The 24274-nt window shown below is 42.7% G+C and overlaps 1 protein-coding gene across 1 annotated transcript; it reads left to right on the top strand.

The window, feature by feature from the left end:
- The first annotated feature begins 2924 nt into the window (after nt 1–2924).
- Nucleotides 2925–11299, top strand: dsc2l (desmocollin 2 like). The gene is made up of 16 exons (XM_079218531.1): nt 2925–3032; nt 3206–3296; nt 3398–3606; nt 3742–3843; nt 4169–4321; nt 4649–4793; nt 4887–5041; nt 5164–5298; nt 5421–5606; nt 5689–5936; nt 6129–6271; nt 7234–7455; nt 8560–8781; nt 9032–9147; nt 9295–9615; nt 10018–11299. The coding sequence occupies exons 1-16, from the start codon at nt 2994–2996 to the stop codon at nt 10213–10215; spliced, it is 2685 nt and encodes an 894-aa protein (XP_079074657.1). The 5' UTR covers nt 2925–2993; the 3' UTR covers nt 10216–11299.
- Nucleotides 11300–24274: the final 12975 nt, after the last annotated feature.

Below are 24274 nucleotides of genomic sequence, written 5' to 3'. Positions count from 1 at the left end.
CACTGGACTGTGGGAGAGTGGCTGCATGTGAGTAAGGCTTGGTGAGTTTGTTTTACAAAGAAAGAGAGAGAGAGAGAGAGAGAGAGAGAGAGAGAGAAAATAAATAGTTTGCGTTGCTAGGATACCAGATACTTTGCCTCCCCATGGTCAAAGGTGTATGTGGGAGAGGAATATCCAGAATCAGCAAAATCTTGCGCGATAAGGCCCCTAGTGACTGTAAATTACTTGTGACACATTAGTCTGACAGTGAAACTCACATTTCACTGGGATTCGGTGCACATGTCTTACTCACAGTGAGAGTGATTGCATTTATGAACAATCACGTACTCTTCAGACAGCAATACGAGCACAAAGGTGAAAGAGCGGTGTCGTCGGCGCAGTGTATGCAACACCTCGGAAAAAATAAATGCTTTCACTGTCTCAACGTTATTAATCCAAAACTTGACTTGATCGAGGTGAATTGGTTTACGAGGCCGGCAAACAATTGCTTTGTGTGGGTGAAAGTACAGCGGAGTGAGCTGTCCTGTTTGTTCAGTTTGAGTTACCCAAGCGCATTTCAGTGTCCTGAGAAACACACATTCCAAAACCATCTCACTATTGGTGTGTGTGTGTGTGTGTGTGTGTGTGTGTGTGTAATGGCTATTTTGACAGACCAGTAACTGTCTGCCGATGTACAGGTAAAGTATATTAGGACACGGATCTTATCTTATCGGCATGGGTTGTGATCTAGTCAGAACAGTGCTGAATTAAAATATGATATAGTAGGCCATCCAGATTTTCTATATGCTTCAGATAAGTTGTCAGTTATTCAAATACACCTCCCTAAAATAAATGACAGCTCTGCATTGAACAGTTTTTGTGGAAACTCTTTTGGATTCAACTCCATACTCGAATCGTATTGTTTGGCTTGATCATGACCATGTTGACACCTTTCTCCACGGCCATCTGTGATTTTCAAGGTTCTCATGCAGCACAATTCCACGGAAGAAAAAAATAATTACCATGAGGTCAACGCCTCGCTAAAAACAGTTTCCACAGAACACACAACCTTCACTTGGGCATAGTATTTACTGCGCGGGCAGTCATAGCAGATGTTTCAGATAGGTGTGCCTGGCTGCAATAAACTGGGAACTTTACTGGCGAGGGCATATTTTGTGACGTTTGATTACACGCGTATTACAAGCAAATGACGGCCAGATGACCCGTCATCTATTAGTCACATCATTCCCTGGTATAGAAGCACCACTGAGCAACTTAATACTAACCGTTGGCAGTCAGACAACAATGTCACGACCCTGGAGACCCTGGAGAGGAACGATCGTTGATGTCTAATCAGAAAACATCATGTATGAGCCCTCGGGCGTTTATGTTGAATCCTGGCAGCCTACTGCGTTATTTTAAACTAGATTTCGCAACATCATATTAATACATGCAGCGTCATCAGGAAGGTAACAACAATGCCAAAAACAGATGTGCTTGCTACAACCGGTGAATTGTACACGTTTGAACATTTGTTTCTCTTGACAAGTTTTCCCAGAGAAATGAATCGTGTTTGGCCTTCTCCAAACCGCACCATTCAGCAGGAAAACCAAAGTCATGAGGTAATGCTTTGGAGATGAACAGAACATGAAGCACCGGAGTGACCGACCTGACCCCAGTGTGTCAGAAGCAGGAAAAAAGTTTACCCGTTCAAACCTTATTCTGTGTACTCCACACTCACACCGGAGCCCGAGTGCGGCCGTAATTCACTTTCATTTTAGCTTTGGTGTGACACAGGGTGGTATTTCGGCGAGTCTGTTTTGCATTTGCTCGGAAGACTCCCAGCAAAACCAAGCCCTTTCATTATGTCCACGCCCATGACTAGCGGCCTTCCTGACATTTTTCTCACCTTTCCTGTTGCAGGTCCATGCAGCCTGACTTCCTCATTCACTTTGTGACAACGCCTACCCCACTACAGAGGGCCCATCTGTGGGACACGATGTAAAGGACAGGGGCCTTGTTGTGTTGCTGGCTCTGACCACTCTCCCTTTTATCAGCAGTTTATAGAGATAGTGAGCGCTTTCGCTGTGGGAGTAGAGAGCCTCCCCCTTCCACACACACACACACACACACACACACCAGACTTTCGTTCGGCACACATTCCTGTGAGGTTAAGTGAGCCCAATTCTGATGCTTCAGGAGAGAGAGAGAGAGAGACAGAGAGAGAGAGAGAGAGAGAGAGAGAGAGGAATGAGTATGCAGAGGTAAATTTCTGTGCAATCTCGGGAGAACTTTCACAGACCAGGAAAACAAGCAGATACACAAACAAGTAATTATACCAAAGATAAAGCAACGTTTTCGAAAATACTTTTCCTCAGTAGCTCACACAACTAAAAGCACCTGCTCTGCATTCATACACATCAACGTAATATCCCTGCAAGACAGACATTGCTATCTCATAAAGGCACAACCATAATAATAACACAAATCCATGGGAAATGATAGTGTTCAGCTTTGTTTCTACATTCTGAAATGTTACAGAAGTACATCAACAAGGGCACAGGAATGATTCCCCCTGCTGGCTGAAGTTAAAGATGTCTATGTGTATATTTATTTAAACAAAAGCAAAAGTTTTTAAGGAGTTGACGTTACGCACGACAGCGCGAAGCACGGCCCCCAAAAAGGTGCTTTCGCCTGCGGAGCTCGACAGGGAGGCTCCGTGAGTGCCTGGGTGTGGTTCGTCCAAGGTGTGTCTGCCTGTTGACTCACTGCCAGTAGCGACAGATACCGCGGGCTCAGAGTAAAGTCTGCCCGGCCCTCCACCTTCCTCCAGCCGGCCCCGCCCCGCCGCCGCGTTCAGAGCAACAAGTGCGGGACCGGACGAGTGTCTTCTTCAGGAGCGGGTTTTTGAGCGCAGACCAACCAAAACCCCGTCGACCGTCCGGACCGCTTCGCGTCGGTGGAGTTCAGCTTCCTTCCCGCGGACCAAGTCCGTCAAAAAAGTGCTTCACACAATGGCGAATGTTTTAATTGTCCACATCTGCTCGGTGTTGGTAAGTTTTTTTTTTTTCGTTTTAGGTTACATGCTGCTGGAGGTATTTGCCGACACGAATGTAACGAGTGTTGTTGCATTTTATTGTTTTTGCTACTTCTTATCCATTCGACTCATTCTTTGTTTCCGATAAGCGTCTCTTTTCTTTTTTTTAACCCCACCTTTCCGCCTCAGCTCCTGTCCGGTGTGGAGTCGTGTTTGATCCCGAGACCCGAGTCCATCTTTGTGGCCAACGCACTTCCAGCTGGAGTCTTCGTCACAACAGGTGTGCTCACTTCACTCAGCGGGCTGTACCGAACCGCATTGCCTCGCGCACAATCCGTATGACTTGTAGCCGCCTGATAACACCCAACTCTCGGTTCTCAGTTAAAGTCACCGACTGCGACCTCAAATCCACGCGCCTGACTTCGAGCGACCCGAGTTTCGTGGTATTGAGCAACGGGGTGATAAAAACCGCAAAGTCTGTGTCGGTGTCGGCGGCAGGGCGGACATTTTCTGTGTGGGCTCGAGACAACAGCGGAGCGGAACATGAGATGGTCGTCCACCTTTACAGCTCATCGTACAAAAGAGAGAAGGTGAGGTTATTACAGCGCTGTGGATGCTTTTATAGCAAGTTTATACATGTCAGACTGTCATGTTGCTTGTCGTTTTGTTGTTTTGTTGTGGTTGTTGTTGTCTTTAACACCCTCTGACCTGTTCGCATGTCCCAGGTGCAGAACCTCTATCTGAGACGCACCAAGAGACGTTGGAGTCCCCCACCCTTCAACATATTGGAGAACATGGAGGGACTTTATCCAAAAAGAATTGAAATGGTAACGTTAGCGGACCTTGATCCTAAAAATATAAGCTATTTTAGTATTATAGTGTATAATATTGAAGGTTTTATTTTAATTTATTTATGTTCAATGTTTATCGCAGCATTTGCAACGCACACATTTTCCTCCTTCCCCCTCCCTTTTTTTTTTCTCCACCCAGATTATGTGATACACACCCAGACAGTTTAATTAAACACATTTCTTTGCACTGACTTTATGTAGTGATTATGTTTTGCATACCTGCACCACCAGATTGTCTATTGAACTTTGTCTTTAACGGTGTCGGCTTGAATACATTTGAATTTGCTGTTTTCTGTCGTAGATCGTATCGGACTCGCAGGCCACGCATAGCGTGTTCTACACCGCCAGTGGACCAGGCGTCGACCGGCCTCCAGTTGGGCTGTTCACCCTGAACAGAACTGGGATGTTGTTTTTGAACGCCAAAGTTGATCGCGAGGAGTTCCCAAAGTTCATTGTGAGTGTGAAACACCATTATAACCAATGAGTGTTTTCCTTCTCAGTTAACCTGATGATTCTTTTCTCAAAGGAGCGATCTCGGTCTATTAAAATGTCGGAAGAAGTTGGGTACAGCAATGTGGGGCTTTTTATTTATTTTTGCCTAAAAAACGATTTGAACAATGAATCGAATAACAGTTTCCAATCACTCTAGTTGTCGAGCCGAAAAACGTTTATTATGTTGATTCGACCCTGACACTGCTGCACATCGGCTGAAAGGCCCTTTGAATGGCTAATCTTTCATTAAAATGACAATTCTTTTTTAAATGGACTTTTTTCGTCACAGTTAACAGTCAGAGTTTTCGACATAAACACCGGGCAGGAGACGGACGATCCTCTGCCCATCACAATAGAGGTGGATGATGTGAACGACAACGCTCCGACATTCAATGACTCCCTGGAATACACTGTGTTCGAGCACAGCGCTGTAGGTGAGGAACAGGAAGTAAAAGCGCCAGTAATCCCGCATTATGAGGCCCTTACGAGGCGATAATAAACCTGCTATTCATGTTTTTACGCCACAGGCACAGTGGTTGGGAAGGTGAACGCCATAGACAGAGACCAAGCTAAAACCCTCCACGTCAAGATCAGGTATTCTCTCAAGACAGATATGGACATGTTTGCCATCAACCCGGCGACAGGTGTCATCACCACAGCAACCAACACCCTGGACAGAGAGGTGAGCGCCAGCACCACTATGAATGAGTTACTCTGAATTGTTGAAAATGAAAATCATACAAACACTTTTGTCTTAGCCTCTTGCCTCATCTTAACCCTTTTTTTTCACACTCTTTCTTTTAGATAAAAGACAAGTACATGGTGATCGTAGAAATCAAAGATATGGACGGCGCAACAAACGGTCTGTTCAACACAGGCACCGCAACCATTGCTGTGGGCGATATCAACGACAACGCACCGACTTTCATGAAACCATCTGTAAGTGATAAGCGGTTACTTTAAAAAAAAATATATGTACATGTTTTATGATAATCAAGTATTTGTTTTCAGTGTTTTGTTTTACTTGATTTACTTCACACACTTTTTTTGTGTCCTTTTAGTATGCAGCCAATGTCAAAGAAAACGAAAATGGAAAACTCGTCCTTCGAATTCCCGTTGACGATAAGGATTTAAAACCCACACCCAACTGGGTTTCCAAATTTGTCATCACGAAAGGAAATGAAAATGGAAATTTCAGAATCGATACTGACCCAAAAACCAACGAGGGGCTCCTGTATATCTCAAAGGTGAGTGAGATTTCATATTTTCATTAATAAACAGTCAGAATACATTTGTATTCACAATACTCCCCCTCCCTGTTTCTTCCAGCCCTTAGATTATGAGCAGAACCAAAACGTCCAGCTTGAGATCACGGCCCAGAACCAAGCCGACCTGGTGGGCACCAAGGCCCAATGGCTGTCCATCCCCGTGGCGGTGACTGTCCTCAATGAAGACGAGGGTCCGGCATTCTCCGCCCCTACCGTGCGCTTCAGCGTCAAAGAGAACACAGCGAACGACACGCTGATAGGGAGTTACACCGCTATGGATCCCGAGACCAAGAGCAGCAGCGGCATCAAGTAAGCCACCCTAATTTCTGTCTATGTCCTGAAGCGAAGGTGCAGTACAGCTGATAGCAGAAACAATTGCAGCTAATGCTCAAGACCCTAATTTTCTTTTATACTACTCTCTAACACCGGAGGGCAGACTTTCACTGCTGAACTGAAGAATGTGTTCCTGATACACACGTATGGGTTTCCATCCTCTCTCAGGTATTACAAGGTCTTAGACCCAGCCTCCTGGATCAATGTGGACAAAAACAACGGGGAGCTGAGGGTGGCAAACACGATCGACAGAGAGTCACCGTTTGTCCGGGATGGAATTTACAACATCACCATGAGGGCTGTTGACGCTAGTAAGTTCCTTGTAAATGCTGCATATGTGGCACTTCATACAGAACCAAGCTGTTTTATTATAAAGGCATGCATTATAAACATGCTGACATAGAGGGGCGCAAGGGATGACTTTTAAAAATGTTGCAGAAAATAAGCTCTGTGGTAAACACAAGTTTATGACACATACACCATTTCCTCACAAAGGAGCACCACTTTTATTTTTGAAGCCTGAACATTATAGAAAACAAACCGCACACAAACAACGAGGCTGTGAAGGCGGACGGGTCGGGGCGATGGCGTCTCGTTTAGCCATTTACAGGCTTTTTTTTTTTTACACACTTAAAAGCTTCAAAATTCACTGACAGATTTAATATCTCAGAATAAAACCTTTGCCTGTCTTGAGCTTGTGTAAACCACAGACCTTATCTCTTGCAAATTGCACATTCCATGTTCAAGAAAAAAACAAACACGAGGGACAGGAATCCGGAAGTGCAAAAATGCGAACCCATTCCATGTTTTTTGGGACATATGATTACACTCGCTCCAGTGCATCTCCTGTACTTCCGTATTTCTGCATCACTTGACTGATAAATAAATGTACCTCTTTAATCACACGTCACACTCCCCGATTCATAAACTCACTCTCGTCTCCGTTGTGGTTTTGGCAAATATCCAAAACCAAGAACTGAGCTTTGGAAAAGTGTTTAGCTTGCATGTCAAATCGACACAGACGTCACCGCCATGCCTCTTGGTAGAGTTGTTGTTAACAAACACCGGCTGCACCCTCGCCGGTATCTGTCTGAACAAACAGCGAGTCTTTGTTCACAGCAACTGTGGACACGATGTGTTGTGACTAGTCGGTGACTCGCGTTTGTCTGATGCGACGGTGAATGTTGGTCTCCTATTCCTGATAGTTCACTTTCAAAGTGATATCATAATGCGACTGTGGAAAAAATACTCATATAATTCTCATGTATTTTAGGCTCCAAGACGGGAACAGGGACAGTCATCATCATGGTGGAGGATGCCAACGACAACGTACCCATGATCCCCACCAGCGAGTTGGTGGTGTGCGAGAAGGAAGGACAGCTCGGCTCGGTTGTGGTTGTGGCTGAGGACAACGACCAGAGTCCCTTTTCTTCCCCCTTCAGCTTTAGTTTGCCGAGTGATCATGACGGCAAATGGTCTGTGACAAGTTTTAATGGTAGGTGGTTGTATTCTATTTGTTCGAGTGTCTTTTAGACAAAGTAAACGTGCTCGACAACAGCAATGCATTATCCAAACGTCCGGTCAAAGCCCTGTAAGAAATGTGCAAACTACAACAACAAAAAGGAAAGTTATTCATTGAAATATTTACTATCTCAGAGTCAGAGTCTGGTGTAAAGTTGATTGTTAACAGCTTGACTGATAATCCATTTTTGAGGCTTAATGACTTTCCCTTCTTTCCTGTCCTGAGGGAAATGTGAACGTCTGCATTTACAAGTGGCCAAATATTTATCCAATCATTATTATCATTATCATCATCATTATCATTGATGCAGGTATTTTACTTGATCATCATACTTTTCGAGCCCATTTTGTAACTACAGCTAAATAGGTGTCAAAAAGTAGAACCGTCAAAGAATTAGCAGAACATGAAAAGTACAGTGCTTCTGTCAATGTAACTAGTTACTTTCCAGCACTGGAACAATACAAAAAGGGGCCATTTTACCATTTACCATTAAACATTTTTTATGACAATCCCTGAGATTAGTTAAAATAAATAAATAATTGCATCCATAATATCACTGAGTGGAACACTTTAAAGATGTATAAACCTATGCTCCCTGGTGGACAAACAAGGTAATGCTGACACTGTTCCAAAGCGCTGCAAAGGTCTTTTGTCCCGCCATTTGTCATTAGGCGACATCACTATTTTCTAGTACGAAACTGTACATCTAGGACAATTCTACATTAGACATATTCATATTCATCACTTGTCAAATTCACCTAATGTGGTTGGGACATAAAGAGCATACGTGTTGATTCTTGAGACAAAGAATGTGCTGCATGGGTAGTAATGCATGAAGACTTTGCATACTGACTGTTGATATTGTTTTGCTGTTGTTTTAGTGGGTTATGTTTAAAACAAATATATATATACGAAATTACATCTTTGTGTGAAGTATTTAAACATAACGAACACTTGCTTGAATCTGTCCTGGAAAAAAATTAACCTTTTCTCACTTTTAAAGTGTTGCGTTGCCATTTCTTTGAGAAACCTGGAGAATCTTCCTAATTTTTTTTTTTACACGTGTTTCTTTCTCAGATACAGCAGCCACGTTGCAGCAGATGAAAGAGCTTCCTACTGGAAAACACACTGTCCTCCTGGATGTGAAAGATCTGCAAGGCATTGGTACACAACAGACGGCAACAGTGAGGATCTGCAGCTGCAGGAACGGAGCCTGCCTCATCAACCCGCACTCTGTGTCATTGGGGCCAATGGCGTTACTGGCTATGTTGTTGCCGCTGTTCCTCCTCCTATTGCTCGGTGAGTCTCCCCCCAGCAGTTACAAAAAGAAAGAAAGTAGGATAGAAAGATAGAAAGTTCGAGGTTCTGCCACTGCAGATGTATTGCGTAACAGCCACAGAGCAAACCCACGTGGTAGTTTCATACACAGTGTATAATGCCGTAATGCAATCTCTTTTGATGCCTTCCACACGTGCGTGGAACACTTGTTTGTTATATAATGCACTTCTTTTCATACTGTATTTCAAACATACTCGCTTTGTTTTCGCAGGCCTTCTGCTCGCATTGTTCTGTGCAACAAAGCCAGAGAAGCGGGTATTCGAAGATGTCGGAGACAGTGGTGGAATCCTGCTCAAATCAAACATAGAGTCTCCGGGTGAAGAAGTGGTAAGAACATAATAATGAAAGCGCTGCCTCGGGCCCACTGCCTTGTAAAGAAACCTTTTTTTTCCCCTCTCTTTTGCTGCATTTATTTTATTGTTACTTGATTGCCTTTTTTTTCTCTTCTTCTTCTTCTTCTTCTTCTCTCCGCAGGATTCAAGTCTCATCAATGTTCCCACTACAGGGGCTGAATCCGTAGCTAAAGGCTCCGTTAAGGGTTTTGGGGCGAGCCCGGGATGGATGACAAGCAACGGCACAATGGGAGGCAAAAGCATCCACGAGAACGGGACGTACAATTCCGACCTTGTCACATCCGATATGGAACAGCTCTACTCTGGCCAGTACAACCAATTTGGTGCTCAGTCGTTCAGAGGAAACTACGCAAGCAACACTGAAGGCTTTGACAACAGACAGCTCATCCAGGACTCATCCTTTCTTCAAAACTGGCAAACAAATGGCCGCTATCTACACCAGGTAATGTTCTTTTTGCAGTAAGAAAAAGTTAAGACTTTTAATATATGTATTTATAGTAAGGGGGGGGATGCACAAACAGTGTCTGAATTAAAAGTGTTCAGATGTGTACACCTTTCATTCTCTGAGGTTTAATAACTTCTTTGTTATCTGTAAGGGCTTAGGCAACTCTCCTGTGTAATATAATCCGTGTTCTCCAAGCCGCGATGGTATCCCCTGTAAAACGTTATTATTTCTCAAACTTCTTGGTGAGGAGATTTTTTTTTTCTCTGTGTAATATCTGACCGCCAGCCATATCCTGAGCGGTCTTGCATTATCACACGGTGTAGTATCTCCCACTCCTATCGCTCAGGCTCGCTCCACGGCGAGTAATAACGCGCTTCCTCTCCCTTCCTCATCTTGCAGAAGCTGATCTACTTTGGAACGGAGGAGGACGGCCGCTATGCGGACGACGTCGTCCACGCCTACGGGTTCGAGGGGGTGGGCTCCGCGGCCGGCTCCGTGGGATGCTGCAGTGACATTGGCGACAACGACAACCTTGACTTCTTGAACACGCTCGGACCCAAGTTCAAAACTCTTGGAGAGGTCTGCAGAAAGACATGAACGACAGGAGCGCAAACAAAATAAATACCAAAACGGTGTTTACTCGTCACTGTGCCCGATGCAAAGAGAGGCCTTTGTTTCTGAATGGTTGGTGTGCCCCTGAACATGAATAAGAAAAAGAACACGCAGGTGGCGTCGGTGTGCGCGCATCGCTCTGCTGTCGCTTTTTGCCGTTGTTATTTGTTTGTCTTTTTGCACTGAAAACTATGCAGACGCAGTCAGTCGTACTTACTTTGTGTGTTTTACGTGTTGTTTGCCTTTGGAGTCGCTCATCCATTATCTACACCTGCTTTTACATGTCAAATGATATTTGAATTGAAGACTTGGGTTTTTGTTCCGTCTACTGTATGAGTGACGACTTTGGGTATCTTGGTTATTGTTAATCATCAGTGTTTATAGTAAAAGATGCAATTTTGCATTTGTGTGGCTGAGGTTAGATTTGCTAGCTACATTTTTTATAGTTTTGATATATTTTTTAAGGAAAAAGAAATGCCGGAAATTAAATAAGGCAATAAAACAGTTTCTTTCATATTTTACATGAACATACATCCTTTTAAAATGACATGTTTTGGAATTTATTTATGGGTTTTAAGCAACAATGTAGATAGTGTTCACCGGTTTTCCGATCCACACTGCCACTATCTGCAAACGCATTCTTCCGCAGCGCTTGACCGTTGGATGGGCGTAGGTTCAGCCCTGTGTGTCATCGAGGTCGTTGCAACATAATGACAGTAGTCTTGTGAAAGTCATCACAAGGGCGTGAATGTGACGAGTGAGGTGTTACAGACACTGCCTGCACCTGTTTGAATACCACACGGACCAGACACAAGAAAAGGCTTAGCGCAGCAGAAAAAGAAATGTCCTTGAACCTGCTAATTAAAAGGGAATATTGTAATTGTCCAATGTGTGTATATATTAAGTTGAGGAAGTTGTAACTTGTCATGGTTATTAAAGAATGTGTCTCTTGGTGAACTTGTGCTAATGTGCCAGATGTAGTTTTTTTGCTATTGCCTCACTTAAGTCTCACTTAAATCGAATGGAATTTTGAATAATATGAATGAAATAAAGTTTTTATTGAACAGGCTTGGAAGTATTTTAAAGTGAACTCAAACTCAACTACAAGCACCGAAGGTTTTACTCGCAGCTTGGATCCGATGTCACAGGAGGATTCTAATAGCATCAATTTGAAATATTTAAAAAAGCCTTCCACGTAGTTTAACTGTGTAGTTTTGGCAGAGCGATAGAACATGTGAGAGTGAAATAGTTGTTCATTGTGTCTCTGTGTGTACTGTGGTGAATGATTTACCGGGTGTGGCCCTCTGAGCTTGCACAATATGAAGGGAGCGGTGTTGCTGCCAAGATCCACGCGCCCTGGCTAATATTTACCTCCAGTCCTCTGCAGATCAAGCTGCAGTATTAAACGGCATCATTGGGCCCTTTTCTGTCATTTCCACCACGCTGACAGTGCTGTACCTGTTGCCCCCAAAGTTAAGCTGCACCTCGATGTGAGCGACTATTTTGTTCCCAGAAAAACACCCCTCATCTTTGAGAACGATTTCCCAGTGACAGGAAATTCACTGTAGGGTCCAATCAATGTCACTTTTAATCTGTTATTGATGACTTGTCCAAAATGGTGACATTCTGTGGATAACAAGCTATTAAGCACAGAGTTCCATGAATAAATAATACAGTATAGCAAATGTATTGAAACCCAAACTAAATCCCCCCATGAGTTATTGATGTTATTGTGTTTTGGCCAAAAATTTCTGTGGATTCTTTACTGTTTTTTTATTGCTTATTTAAAATACGTTTCTTTTTACTACGCCTCTTGTTTGTACTTTACACTATGCTACTGTAAATCCTGTACATTTCCCTGCTGCGGGACTAATACAGGATTATCTTATTTTATCTCATTATAGAGATTATTAATGTATAGAGAATAAAAAAGAAAGAAAGACACTTTTGTTTTCGATGACATGCAGATCATGGAGCAGTGTGAGGAATTACAAATCTGACGCGATATAATTAGAGGGTTCAGAAAGGACATCTCTGTCATGTGATTGTGTGATTGTGGTGATTGTGGTGATGAGTATCAAAGATGACAACAGAAATTAGAAAAAAAAAATAGAGAAATGAAATCTTGGAATGAAATTGGTCTCTCGCTAAGATCAAACACTGGAATCTCGTTTAAAAATACAACAATATTATCTGCACAAATTACAATAATACTGTCACAGTTATGGGAGGATGTGAACGAGATGGGAACATCAAGGGCTTTTTGCTCAAAATCCCACCGGGGCCAATTAGGAGCATCTTGAAAAGTCACTTAACTCAAAATAATGGAAATAAGCAGTTAACCCAAATATCTAAAGAAGGCACTCCAAGCGCAGACGGCAGTTCCATTAACCCTATTTTCCCAATAAACAGTCTTATATTTCTTTTTAATTACTACCCTTTGCAGAAATAAAAGCTTTTGTGTGTAAAAAAATATCTGCCATGAATCTGCTGCAGGGATTCAAATTCCTGGGAATCTTTCGGGGACACACTTCTGAAGAGTTCCATGCAATGCACTCCACCCTGAGCTCATGCTCTCTATCGTTAATAACCAACCGGGGCCCAGTGATGACACAGCATTGAGACCTCGTCGTCACTTGGGACAGCAAAAGCTCATTTGACAGTTCGTTGATGGGCGAATACCATCCAACGGGTGAGAAATGTATCGTGGAAGTCCAAGCTGAGAACCAGGACGGACAGAGGTATACCAGATATCGTATGGGCCTTCATTTCCACACAAGACATAGTTAGCACGAAATAAAACGTTTCCATAAATCCCAACTGCTCGAAACAACATGCTCAGCTGTCCTAGCATATGGTGTGCGTGCGCCGTGGGAGCTGCATGACAAAAAATACCTTTCGCGGCAATTAAAGCAGACAACAAACGAGAGCCTCAGACCGCTTCTTTGAGCTTTATCAAGCGCACCCATTATGTGAAGCAATGGCACTGATAAGCCACGTAATTCAATAGACCACTTTGTGTGTGTCCACCCTTATCAGAGCTGCTTGAGCCATCACTTCCAGCCACTTCTATAAAGATGCAATTAATTCTAAAGCAGTAGCGTGAAATTAATTTATTGCTTGTAATTAGTTTTCGGCATACTGTGAAAACAATCTCTCCAGATAGGGTGTTTTCACCCTCCACCAGAGAGTCTGAGGACACTTGGCTCCATCTGAGTTCAATATGGAGTGGAGCCTTGAGCTGCCAAGAACTTGGAGCCCAGAAACTTCTTAACCCCCTGCTGACGTTGGCCTCAGGATTTATGGCTTTAAATGACTGGTGCAAGATACTCCAGCTGCTACGAATGCACATGACAATGTCATTTCTTCACCATGGGCCTGAAGGGACAAACCAGGTCATGTATATATGGAATTTAGGTTGCATTTGTGATTAATTAAAATGCTGAATGTGCGTGTTCCTGCACGAACAGGCCTTCTTCAAATTAGGATTGATTGTGATGCACTCACGACAGACGGATGTATTTTTCAGAAATGATTTAGGTGCCACCAATCGCATAATGATCATTTGCATTTATGAAAGCACAACGTTATGACCGCCAGTGCCACTAGGTGTCACACTTACATCTTGTCTGAGTTGAACACCGGCCACGGACATGGCTCTGGGGTAATGTTTCTGCTCGAAGGTGGCGGATGCCTGTCGAGACACTTCCTCCGTCCGCCTCGTGTGTAACCAAATATCTGATACCACTCCAATTAAGCGGCAAAGTCACGACAGCCCTGCTAAAGGGAAGCGATGAGACCATTTGTGGCAGGTGCCTTCCCGTGCGGCGTGCCAGACTTTACAGTTACCATGTGCTCTTAGTCACCTTCACTGGTGTTTGGCGTCACTTATCTAACAAGGCTCCTCATTGCACCTCCGTGCTCATTACAAGTGAAGTAAGATTGGAGCCTGCCACCAACTCTCATGGATAGGGTGCTGATTTATGGGGCAGCAACTGCACAGCGTTGATAGTTCATTTAAAAGTCACACTTTTAAGGATGACTGCCTCAAAATGATTAAAAAAGTTTGTGCTGAACCACCTGTCAAAGGAGGATTATGTTATGCTTTTGTGATTTAAATGGCGTCATGTTTTATTTACAGTGTCCAAGGATAAGAAGAGGAGAATTACATTTCCAAAGCTATTAACAAATGCTTCACTTATATATTTGAGCATTGATTGTCTTTTTATTATTTTTAGTGTATTGTCTATCTGCCCGTGTTTGAAGTACTTCACACTTTTGTTTAGCTACTTGTATGAAAAGTGCGGATTAAATAAAGGTGTCATTATTATTCTATTTCTGGTAACCACACCAACTCTTACAAAAGATAGAACGTACTCAAGAGACTGATTTGACTAATTCCTATTGTACTTTCGTCATAACAACTACTCTTAACGTACCATTTGGCAGGATGTGCTTGACATTAACTATGCAGGAGCTTAAATGACTTGTTACGTCGTTTGTCTGAGGTATTGTGCCTCTGCCCAGGGTTGCTCTCCCCATCTTTCACACTCAATAGAAATGTGCTGCTCACGTATTAATTAAAGGAATCTGTTTGGCAGCGGAAAGCCTCAGTGATACATCTGGGTCTTAATTAGTTAAAAGGATTCAAGAGATAAACAGCCTAAATAATGTGTGTATAAATGCTAAATTAGCTCATCCATGATACCTACATACAGTCTAAATATTCATTTGCCATTCATTTCCCGATCTCTCGTTACGTTTTTGGTTTTATTGACTGCTTTAAAAAAAAATCCTGATTTTGTGGATATTTTTTTCTTCTCAGCATGGACATCTGAACGCTACCTCATTGATCAGAGATATGATTGTAATTCCGAAAGGCTAATGAGTGGACGGACCCTGGTAAACGCTGTCTGAATAAATATGTAATTATTCTCCCTGGATTGAAATGACGTTCCTGCGGAAAGTAATTTTCGTTCGAACACAAGGATGTGAGTGACGCACGCGATAAAAGCATAGACGGGGCAACGAGAGGATACACTTACTGGTGATTATTTTTATTACAATCACATGAAACGCTATTTCTTTTCCTTTCATTTCCTTTCATTTCCTTCCAGTTAATGGCAAAAAAAATAATAAAGTAACAAACATCGCAAGAGATAAGATGGCTTTCATCTTATCTCTCCTATTGAGAATGTAACATTGGAGGAGCATCGAGCTGCTGCATTCATCAAACTTGTGTTTCACCATCAACTGTACACCACAGTAACAGACCTCAGACTTATTACTGCATGGAATGAATGGCCGAGGTTGACCACTATTGAGTGCATTCATCTCTCCAGTCACACCTCTGAACCGCATCAAAAGACAGTTAGGTTGCACGGTCGAGATATCCGCTTGTGTTTGTTTCCATTGAACAGGGAAGTATTGAAGTGCCGTGAACTGAAGGTCAGGTTGCACGCAAAGAAAGAATCCTAAAGGACGGCTGCCGGTCATTATTGTTCATCCAGCTGAGGCCTACAATATAGTTGGCCCTCTGGGTGAGGCGGTCGGGCTTTGAAAGAAATGTTCTGAGAGACCTTCACAGCTTGTCTTGGTGGCGCTGGTGTGAGGTTGAAATAGGTGTCTGCAACTACTCTGTGTCAAGAGCCGCACAGCATAATCTGTTTAATGAACACACACATATATAAAACAGAGGAATAAAAGAACAGCCGCGAAGCAAAAACAAAAAACTAAATTGCTCCGACCTCAAAAATGGCGGCACCGGTGCCATAAAAACCTTCAGAGAAGTGCTTGTTACGAGAGCTTCTGTCTGTCTGGGAGGCTCAGTGTGACGTTGCCGCTCGTCAGGAGCGCAACATATTAGCACAGTGGCCTTGTTACATTCATCTGACGGGAAACAGGAAGAAAAAAAAGGAGGACCTGACAAAGTGTTTCCCTCTGTAGGAGTCGTAATCAAAGTGAGCCCTCTGAAAAAGAAATCTTACTGTCATGTTTCACAAACTGCGAGAATTTTAACAGCGGAAACTGCTGAAGTTTAACAGCTGAACACGCAAGGATCAGCAGAGTGAGAGTTGCCTTCCTCAGAGTAGAAAGGAAAAAATAGACAGGGGTGAGGAGGGGAGTGGGGGGGATAAACAGGTAGATTAAGAGCATAAAGAAGAGAGGCAGAGTGCCTGACATGCACACGTCAAGAGGTGAGAACGACTTGCAGGTGGGCGTTTGGTTTGAGAGTTGAATTTTGAGGACTGATGTTGAGCATCGAGTCGGCACAAAGACGGGTGGGCTCAGTCTGGCTCTCGGCGTGGAACCCCTGTGGTGAAGATCTATAAGGCTGATCAACCTTCTGTGAGAGCTGCTGCTTTTGCCTCTGCTGCCGGTCTCCTGGAGAGAGAGAGAGTGAGAGTGAGAGACAGAGAGTGAGAAAGAGAGAGAGAGAGAGAGAGAGAGAGAGAGAGAGAGAGAGAGAGAGAGAGAGAGAGAGACTTCGGCAGACTACAAAATGCAGTCTCACCACACAGGGGTTATGCCCTGATAACCACACAGTCTTAGTGAGGAACTTAATTGGCCCGCTGCACATTTGACTTCAGGGAATGTTTTGACACTGTAGGTGTCAAAACAACACGAGCGAAAAGGTTGAAGCTGAAGATATAAAGCGTGCAACCAAATCTCTGCCCCCTCAGTCCTCTGAGCTCAATGGCCATAACAACATATTTGCATATTGATGAGGGTACTTTGAAAGTTTTTAAGCCACGAGTAAACATTAAAATAAAAAAAATAAATAAAAAATAAGGAAAAAAAAAGATTATTGGACTGAACGTAAACATCACAATTTTTCAGGGGGAAGCACTTATTTTCTGCTGTATTTTTTTTTGGGGAGCAAATGTGTGCTCGTTCCATATTTTCCTGTGAGTAATATGGCAAAGCAGAAGTGTCACAGACACTTCAGTCACAGAGGATCTGCATCGGCAAGCGAGAGAAAATACATACAGTGCATAAGAGGGCACATAACAATACGACTTCATTATCTTTGAATAAATGTAAACACGGCTGGAGCAACACAATCCAATACTGCACAGGAGCAAATCTCCTTCTGAGCTCTGTGACCACTTTGTTGTTTATTTATACCAAAGTCTGGAGAAGTTAAACCACACCGACACTCCTCACATGTTGATCCCTTTCATGTTCTTACACTGAGCTCATAAGACATGTTTTATATCCACCAACACTGATGCTGAGGGAATACAATTTATTGATTTGCTGTCAAGACTTGGATCAACACGGTCCTATCAGGAGGCTCGGGGCATAACAACACAGCCGGTGGACAGCGAGCCGGGCACAAATAGACCAGCAAATGATGATGTGGACTGGGGAAAACACCGGGTCGACCCCATATCTCATGCAGCCGGCTCAAAACAAGTAGCATCACACAAATCTGCTGCGCTCCGTTGAGTTCGCTGGCATTCCCAGACAATTGGCAGCCGGGTGATAGACCTGAGTGTGCGCCTGATTTCACAAAGTTAGTAAATCAGGGAATCGATAACAAAATAATGAATCGCAGCAGCACACTGTACTTTTACCGTTCGATCCCCGTCGAAAAAAGCTGCAGATTTAGAAATCTTAGCAGGCAGCCAAACATTGACATTACAGTTATGGTTCCACACTTTTGGGAAATATGCTCATTCACTTTGTGGCAGCTAAATGAGAAGATTGATAACACTCTCACATCTGTACGCTTAATATTATCTGCTGCTTATATTAGCTTAGCTTAGCACAAAGGCTGGTAATGGTATAGGGGGGGCACAGCGAGCCTGGCTAACCCTCGACCAGAAAGAGAATAAGCAAAATGACCAACTATACCTTACAAAAAACTGGGAAAGCATTGGTGTGTGTGTATGTATTTACGGAGACTGGGAAAAAGATACAAAAAACAACCCAAGAAGACCAGGTTAGTCATTTCATACTTTGTCTCAACGATCATGACGTCAATAGTGCTCATGATACAAAGTAATCTCCCAGAAAAGTGCTTTTGTAATGACTTGATTGGCCGATGCAGTGCATTGTCACAAAATGTTGCATTGTGGGGCAAGGGTTGAGTCAGTTGGACAAAGGGGCTGTGTGTTTGTCGCAGTGCTATTATCAGTTGGAACACTGCCCATTTTTAACACCTGCTCGCAACACACTTCTCATTCAGCAAACAGGCAACCTTGACCTGCAGGCTATTGGCTTTACTTGCAGGGTAACCCCCCCCCCCCCTTCCCCCCCACCATCCACTCACCAAAACATCCTCCTCTTCCCTCTTTGATTGCCACCCCAACATTCCAGAAATCACTCTCATCTATTGTGAGTGACAGGTAAAGGAATGACGGAGGAAGATAAATCGATGTGAGTACATTTGGCAGTCATTCCTTTTCTCTAACCTTTCTTCCTCTCCACCAAGACACCAAGAGATCAAATGAAAGCCCCATCATCAGCCATTGTTGCATGATTTGAAAAGAATAAAAAAAACACAAAAAATCCTTCCAATAGAGTGAAATGTGTCTAGACAATATACCAAACCTCTGTATGTTCGCTTTTTTCAAAGAATTAAAAAGAATTAAAAAAACAGACTTTCCTTTTTTTTAAGCAGCTCTTCCTGTATTTCAAGTTATCTGATACAGACTATCTTCTAGCCGTTGTATCTACACTGCTGTAGTGTCTCATTCAGATATTTAACTTAATATTCATCATATTGAGCTATATCATTATTTGCAATGTGAATACATTTATTGTTAAGTGACGACATTTACATTAAAGCACAGCCCCCATGCATCCTGCAAATACAGGAAGGACCAACAGCGGGGTTTGACCTTTCGAGGGTCACTGTCCGGTGCGATGAATCCTCCCCAGGATCAAATGAATGCATTACCAGGCGCCTGTGATTAATTACTCACGGGGCCCACAGCAAATTGCTGCCACAGATGACAGCCTGGGTGATAACATTTATTATCAGCCACCTCCATCACCCCTTCCATAACTCACACAGATCACACAAGTTCTGATTTAGACCTTTTCTTTTCAAGTAAGGCATTGATGGAGCCCTTACTGCTAAATGATTGAATCCTTGGGAAGAATTGCAATTATGTTTAAAACTAAGATGTGTTCGTGCATTGTTACATCAAATGGAATATATTTCCAGTCCTTAACACTAAACAGCAAAAAAATAGTTAATTATATAAAAATCCTTTAGGGTTTTTACTCATGTGCTCATCTAAAGTATGGTATTTTGGCAAATAATAGTCAGCTCACTTGTTTAAGATTAGGAAAACCTGAACTAAATAAAGTTAAGCCATCAAGTTGAAAGAAAAAGATAAATGCTTTATATGCTCATCTATCCACCCGAAGCTATGAACTGAATTTAGACTGAAAGCCAGTGACAGGTCTGTCGAGATGAAGATGGTGAGATAATGCAGACAAAAATCTATCCATATTGTGCAAATTATATATTATATATATATATATATATATATATATATATAATTCAGTGGTTCAAAATCTAGGCTATTTAGAGTTTAAAATATCCACAAAATCCTTTTGTAAAGTCGTGATCTCGATCACAGGCTGGCAAACCAAAGAGGTAAAGCTTGTTTATCATCAACATACAGTGGAACTGCTTCTATTTATACGGCTCGAGGATTATACGGGGAGAAAACACAACATTGTATCCCCCAGCTGCAGACAGTATATTTATGAGGTAAAACATTTCCCATTAATAACATGGAGACTAATGGCCACAGATAAAGCCCTGCGTAGAGCCCGTGCATCCAACCCTCAGATAGCGTGTGTGTTTTCCAGATCAAACCTAGTATATACACCTGAATACAACATCCACAGTGTATTTATATTAGAAGAACACATAATGCACAACCTCATTCTCCGGATAGTCAAACTTAGAAATGTTGCTCATCTAAAAAACACAAGACAACCTTAATAATTCATCTGAATGATTATTTTATAACTTATTATCAAGTGAAGAGGCCTTAATGTGAGCCATATACACAATTCCATGAAATAGTAAATGGAAAATTAAGGCAGCATGCCAGCCTGCACATGCATCGCTTTAGAACTTTATAAATTATGTTTGTGTCTCTGTGGAATTATCCAGTTAATGGATTGAAAAGTCCCAGGGCGACAGCGGCATAGGCACGCAGTGACTCAGTCTATAGGCAGCAAGTAGCCACAACAATAGAGAATAGGGCAGATGAAGGTTGCATATAATTACACCTAACCTCGGGCTTAATTAGGTCACCCTTAAGTGAGTATTGTGTGATAGTGTGCGTGTTCGCCCACAAGTGAATGTGTGTGTGAATGCTGCCTCCAAATAAACCAGGGGGTTCACGTCCGTATACTGAGAGCTGCCGAAAAGTGCCTCTCGACTTAGTGAAGAGCTTTCGGTAAAACACACTCGTGCAATAAGTGTGTTTTCATGTACGCTTCTGGTAATGAGTCAAATTCAGTTTTGCGGATATGATTTTTTCCCATGGAACATAGAGGGTATTTATAGGCCTGCATACATGATTATGCAGGTTTTTGATTGTTTGTCGTCTGCCCAGGCGTGTACTTGACTCCAGTTGACGGTCTCTGCCACTTCCAAAGGCCTCGTGATTACATCATCTTAACAGTAGAGCGTGAAGCCCCTCTAGTTTACGACTGCCGAGACGCTGCTGCATTCATCGCAATGCGGCGTTGAGGATTTGACTTTTTCCATCTTATCGCTAGTAATGGAAGATTAGAGCTTATCGTCACACTGTTTGTTTTCCTGACAAACTCCTGTGTGACTCCAGTGAAGAACAATCCGTGCAGATAACAGACGGCGATCAGATACCGAAATAAAAGTTTACAAGCTTGAGTATCGTGGTTTATTTTTATAATAGTCCAGCTCACTAGTTTCTGCAAGTGCTTATCCAGGTTTCTGTAAACAGTATTCTGGATGTACTGCATACATATTCACATTGCAGTTGTGTCAAAATGGAGCTCCAGTCAGGAAGTACTTTTGCATGTTTAATTTATTTCTCATATATCCTGCCATAGAGACAGGGTGCAACTAAGTCCCGCCCACACCGGAGGGGAAAAAACAAATCCATCAATCTCCATTGATTTTGTATTATGTAAAGGCTTGTGTAAAGCCTTCCTGTCACTTTCGTATGTCAGTTTTAGGCAAATAACATTTCTGTAAGTTAAGCTTAAGCATTTTGACGGAACAATCTGAAAGCTAAGCAGTATTATGTTTGCAAGTGCCTTTGCTCACTGCAATAACTTGCAGTCACACAGCTAACATTAGCTTGCTAACAGCCAACTTGTCCCGTCCTATCATTCATTTAGTTATCAAGTGCAACCCTGGTAGACACAGGGTGCTAAAATAACCCATTTACATGCTGAAATCTGCTACAGCCGTTTTGTTAGTGTTCCAGTCCTTGGTTGCATGTTGTGGTGCCGATTGTTTTCTCCTCCAATGGGCAATGGTTAAAGAGTATGACATGATGTCCCTTCTCATCCTCACTCAAATATCCTTGTTGTCATTGTTTGGGGCTGTCAATTCTGCTAACAGCTGTTCTCACGGCTGGCCACAACTGTCCATAGCACAGTGACACCCAGTGTTACAGTGTTAACCTATCATCTTTTGGCTATCTTAAAAAAAACAAACAGATTATCTCTCTGCCTCTGGTCAAAGATGCTCCAAAACCTCTTCATCAGCATCATCAGCTTCATCAGTATCATCAGCCTACGAGAAAGAAGAACCAGCAGCCACCACCCCTACAAGAGGCTGGACTCAGCGAAGGGATTTATCTTGCTGCTGCTCAGGGCAGTCGCCTGTGACGACCCGTCCCAGGATGCTTGCTTAGCATCTAGCCTGTTTGCTGCTTGTTCTGCAGATACAGGGAGTAACTGATAGGGCGAGCTGGGAGGGCCCTCTGCGTGTACCTTCTGGACTGGGCTTTTTTTTTTTTTAAGGCATAAAGGACTGTCCTTCATGGGAGTATCACTCTCTCACAGTCTTACTGCATCCGCCTCAGCGTTCTTCCTCGGTTTGGTTTGCGACACCACATGTTCACTCCACACACTTCTGATGATGATAATACAAGTTTAACTACTTTTTGAGGGCTACATCTGTGCTTGGCCACCCCATTTTTTTGCAAGCCTCGAGCCAGGCGGTAACACGCCCCTTTGTACATCTGTTATGAAACACAATGCCCTTTTTCTTCATTGGCTTGTCTCTCCTAATTGAAATGTATTCTGTTGCATTCTGGTTTCCAACATGATGTTTACACAAGTCTGATCATGTCTGAGGGCTAAACTTTATAGTCTTGTCTTGCAAGTTGGAGGGACTAAAACTTTACACCCACCCACTTGGAATTCAGTTATATTGACGCTTTTCAGATACTGTCATCACAGAGAAATAGCTGGAGCTACTCATTCAATCATACGGGAATTATTCCAAGGTGACATTACTGTCCTGCAATCCACATGTTATGCTGTTTTTTTCTTCCACCGCTTCCATTTTTCATTGTCATTTTAAACTGTCAACCTTTTGTCCTGCTCTCTCTCTCTTTCTCTCTCTCTCTCTCTCTCTCTCTCTCTCTCTCTCTCTCTCTCTCTTGCTGTGTCCTTGATATAAGTACCCACTGTTTCTGTCTGAGAAAACCATTATTACCATGAATGGCTGTTTGCTGAAAAGAGAGAGAGAGAGAGAGAGAGAGAGAGAGAGATAGAGAGAGAGAGAAAAAAAAGCTAATGATCTTGGCTTGAGCTCAGAGCTAATTAAAATTCTATAAATATGGTGCAGGTAGGAGGCGTGATGGATGTAGTGTGTCAGAAGTCTGGTGAGCGGGGAGGTGCGTGGAGATGTCCGGGCGATCAATACTAGCACTACTAGGGAATGCATGACACTGCAAATGCATTTAATGAACCAACGGGTTTATCTGTTAATTACACACCAGGACACACCTTAGCATTTCTCACACTGTGCCAAACCTTCCTGGCTGCCCAGATAATGGCCGGCTATTTCACACAACAAATCTGCGAACAGTGGGCACATCCCACTATTTTTACTCGCTCACTTTATCTCTCCCTCTCCTGCCTGCTTTCATTTATTGCAGGTAATTCTCCATGCAACACACTCGGCTCTATATCGGTAAATGTAATGCATTTCTTCTTTTGTCCCTTGACCGCCTATTTTCGAGTAGCATCGGTATTCATTCTGCAAACAAGGGGCCTCTAAAGATGCCAGCGATTTCTCAAATGTGCTGGGGAAAACTGTGCAAGCGGGATAATTGGGTATACTAACAGATACTGTGTGTAAATTGAGAAATAAAAGTCTTATGTTAAGAAACGTAGAAATAATCTTCAGCAGCTGAAGTCAATGTTTTTTTTAAAGACCCAATTTTGCATTCAAACCTCTGTTGGGAGTGCTTATGTAAAACGGGAGCAAAAGCAATATTTCAGTGCCCCTCTTTGCTCGTCTAAGCCACGATTACAATTAGATCATTGCTGGTAGCGGAGTAGTAAACTATCTATCTATCTATCTATCTATCTATCTATCTATCAGTGCTTCCATTACACCATAGTAATTCTTCTTCTCAGGGAACTTTGTGCCATTTCGGCTTATGGCTTTAAAAACCCTGTAAAGTAAGCTGCTGTATAATCCCTTATTACGGGAGGAATTTGTCTGTGATGTTGAATTATTTTGAGGGTTAAGCTTTGAATATTGTCACGCACAAAGTAGTTTGTTGTGGGGTGAAGAGGTAATATTGGACTCAGACAGTTGCGTAATTTACTGTGAAATGCGAATGACGAATAGAGGTGCATAGGACATAATAGAAACAACTTATTAACCTTTGCTCCAGTTGAGCTGCCACTCATGGGTCTAACAGCAACCTTTTTTTGTTATCTTCTCAGAGGTAAAGCTACCATTGGTACCTGTGCAGGAAGCTTTTTATTTAGTTTTAACTTTAGTCACTTAACATTTAAAAAGCTGTCCTTCATTAAAACAGTTTTATTTGGTTGG

The sequence above is a fragment of the Taurulus bubalis genome, assembly GCF_910589615.1.
Source record: "Taurulus bubalis genome assembly, chromosome: 1".
NCBI lineage: Eukaryota > Metazoa > Chordata > Actinopteri > Perciformes > Cottidae > Taurulus > Taurulus bubalis.
This window is presented reverse-complemented; position numbering and strand designations above follow the sequence as displayed.

Bases quoted from the DNA above. Each gene is read 5' to 3' on its own strand.
- dsc2l (XM_079218531.1), top strand. From the start codon at position 2,994: ATGGCGAATGTTTTAATTGTCCACATCTGCTCGGTGTTG. The intron at 3,844-4,168 runs GTAACGTTAGCG...TTTCTGTCGTAG, and splicing joins ATCCAAAAAGAATTGAAATG to ATCGTATCGGACTCGCAGGC. The intron at 5,042-5,163 runs GTGAGCGCCAGC...TCTTTCTTTTAG, and splicing joins CCAACACCCTGGACAGAGAG to ATAAAAGACAAGTACATGGT.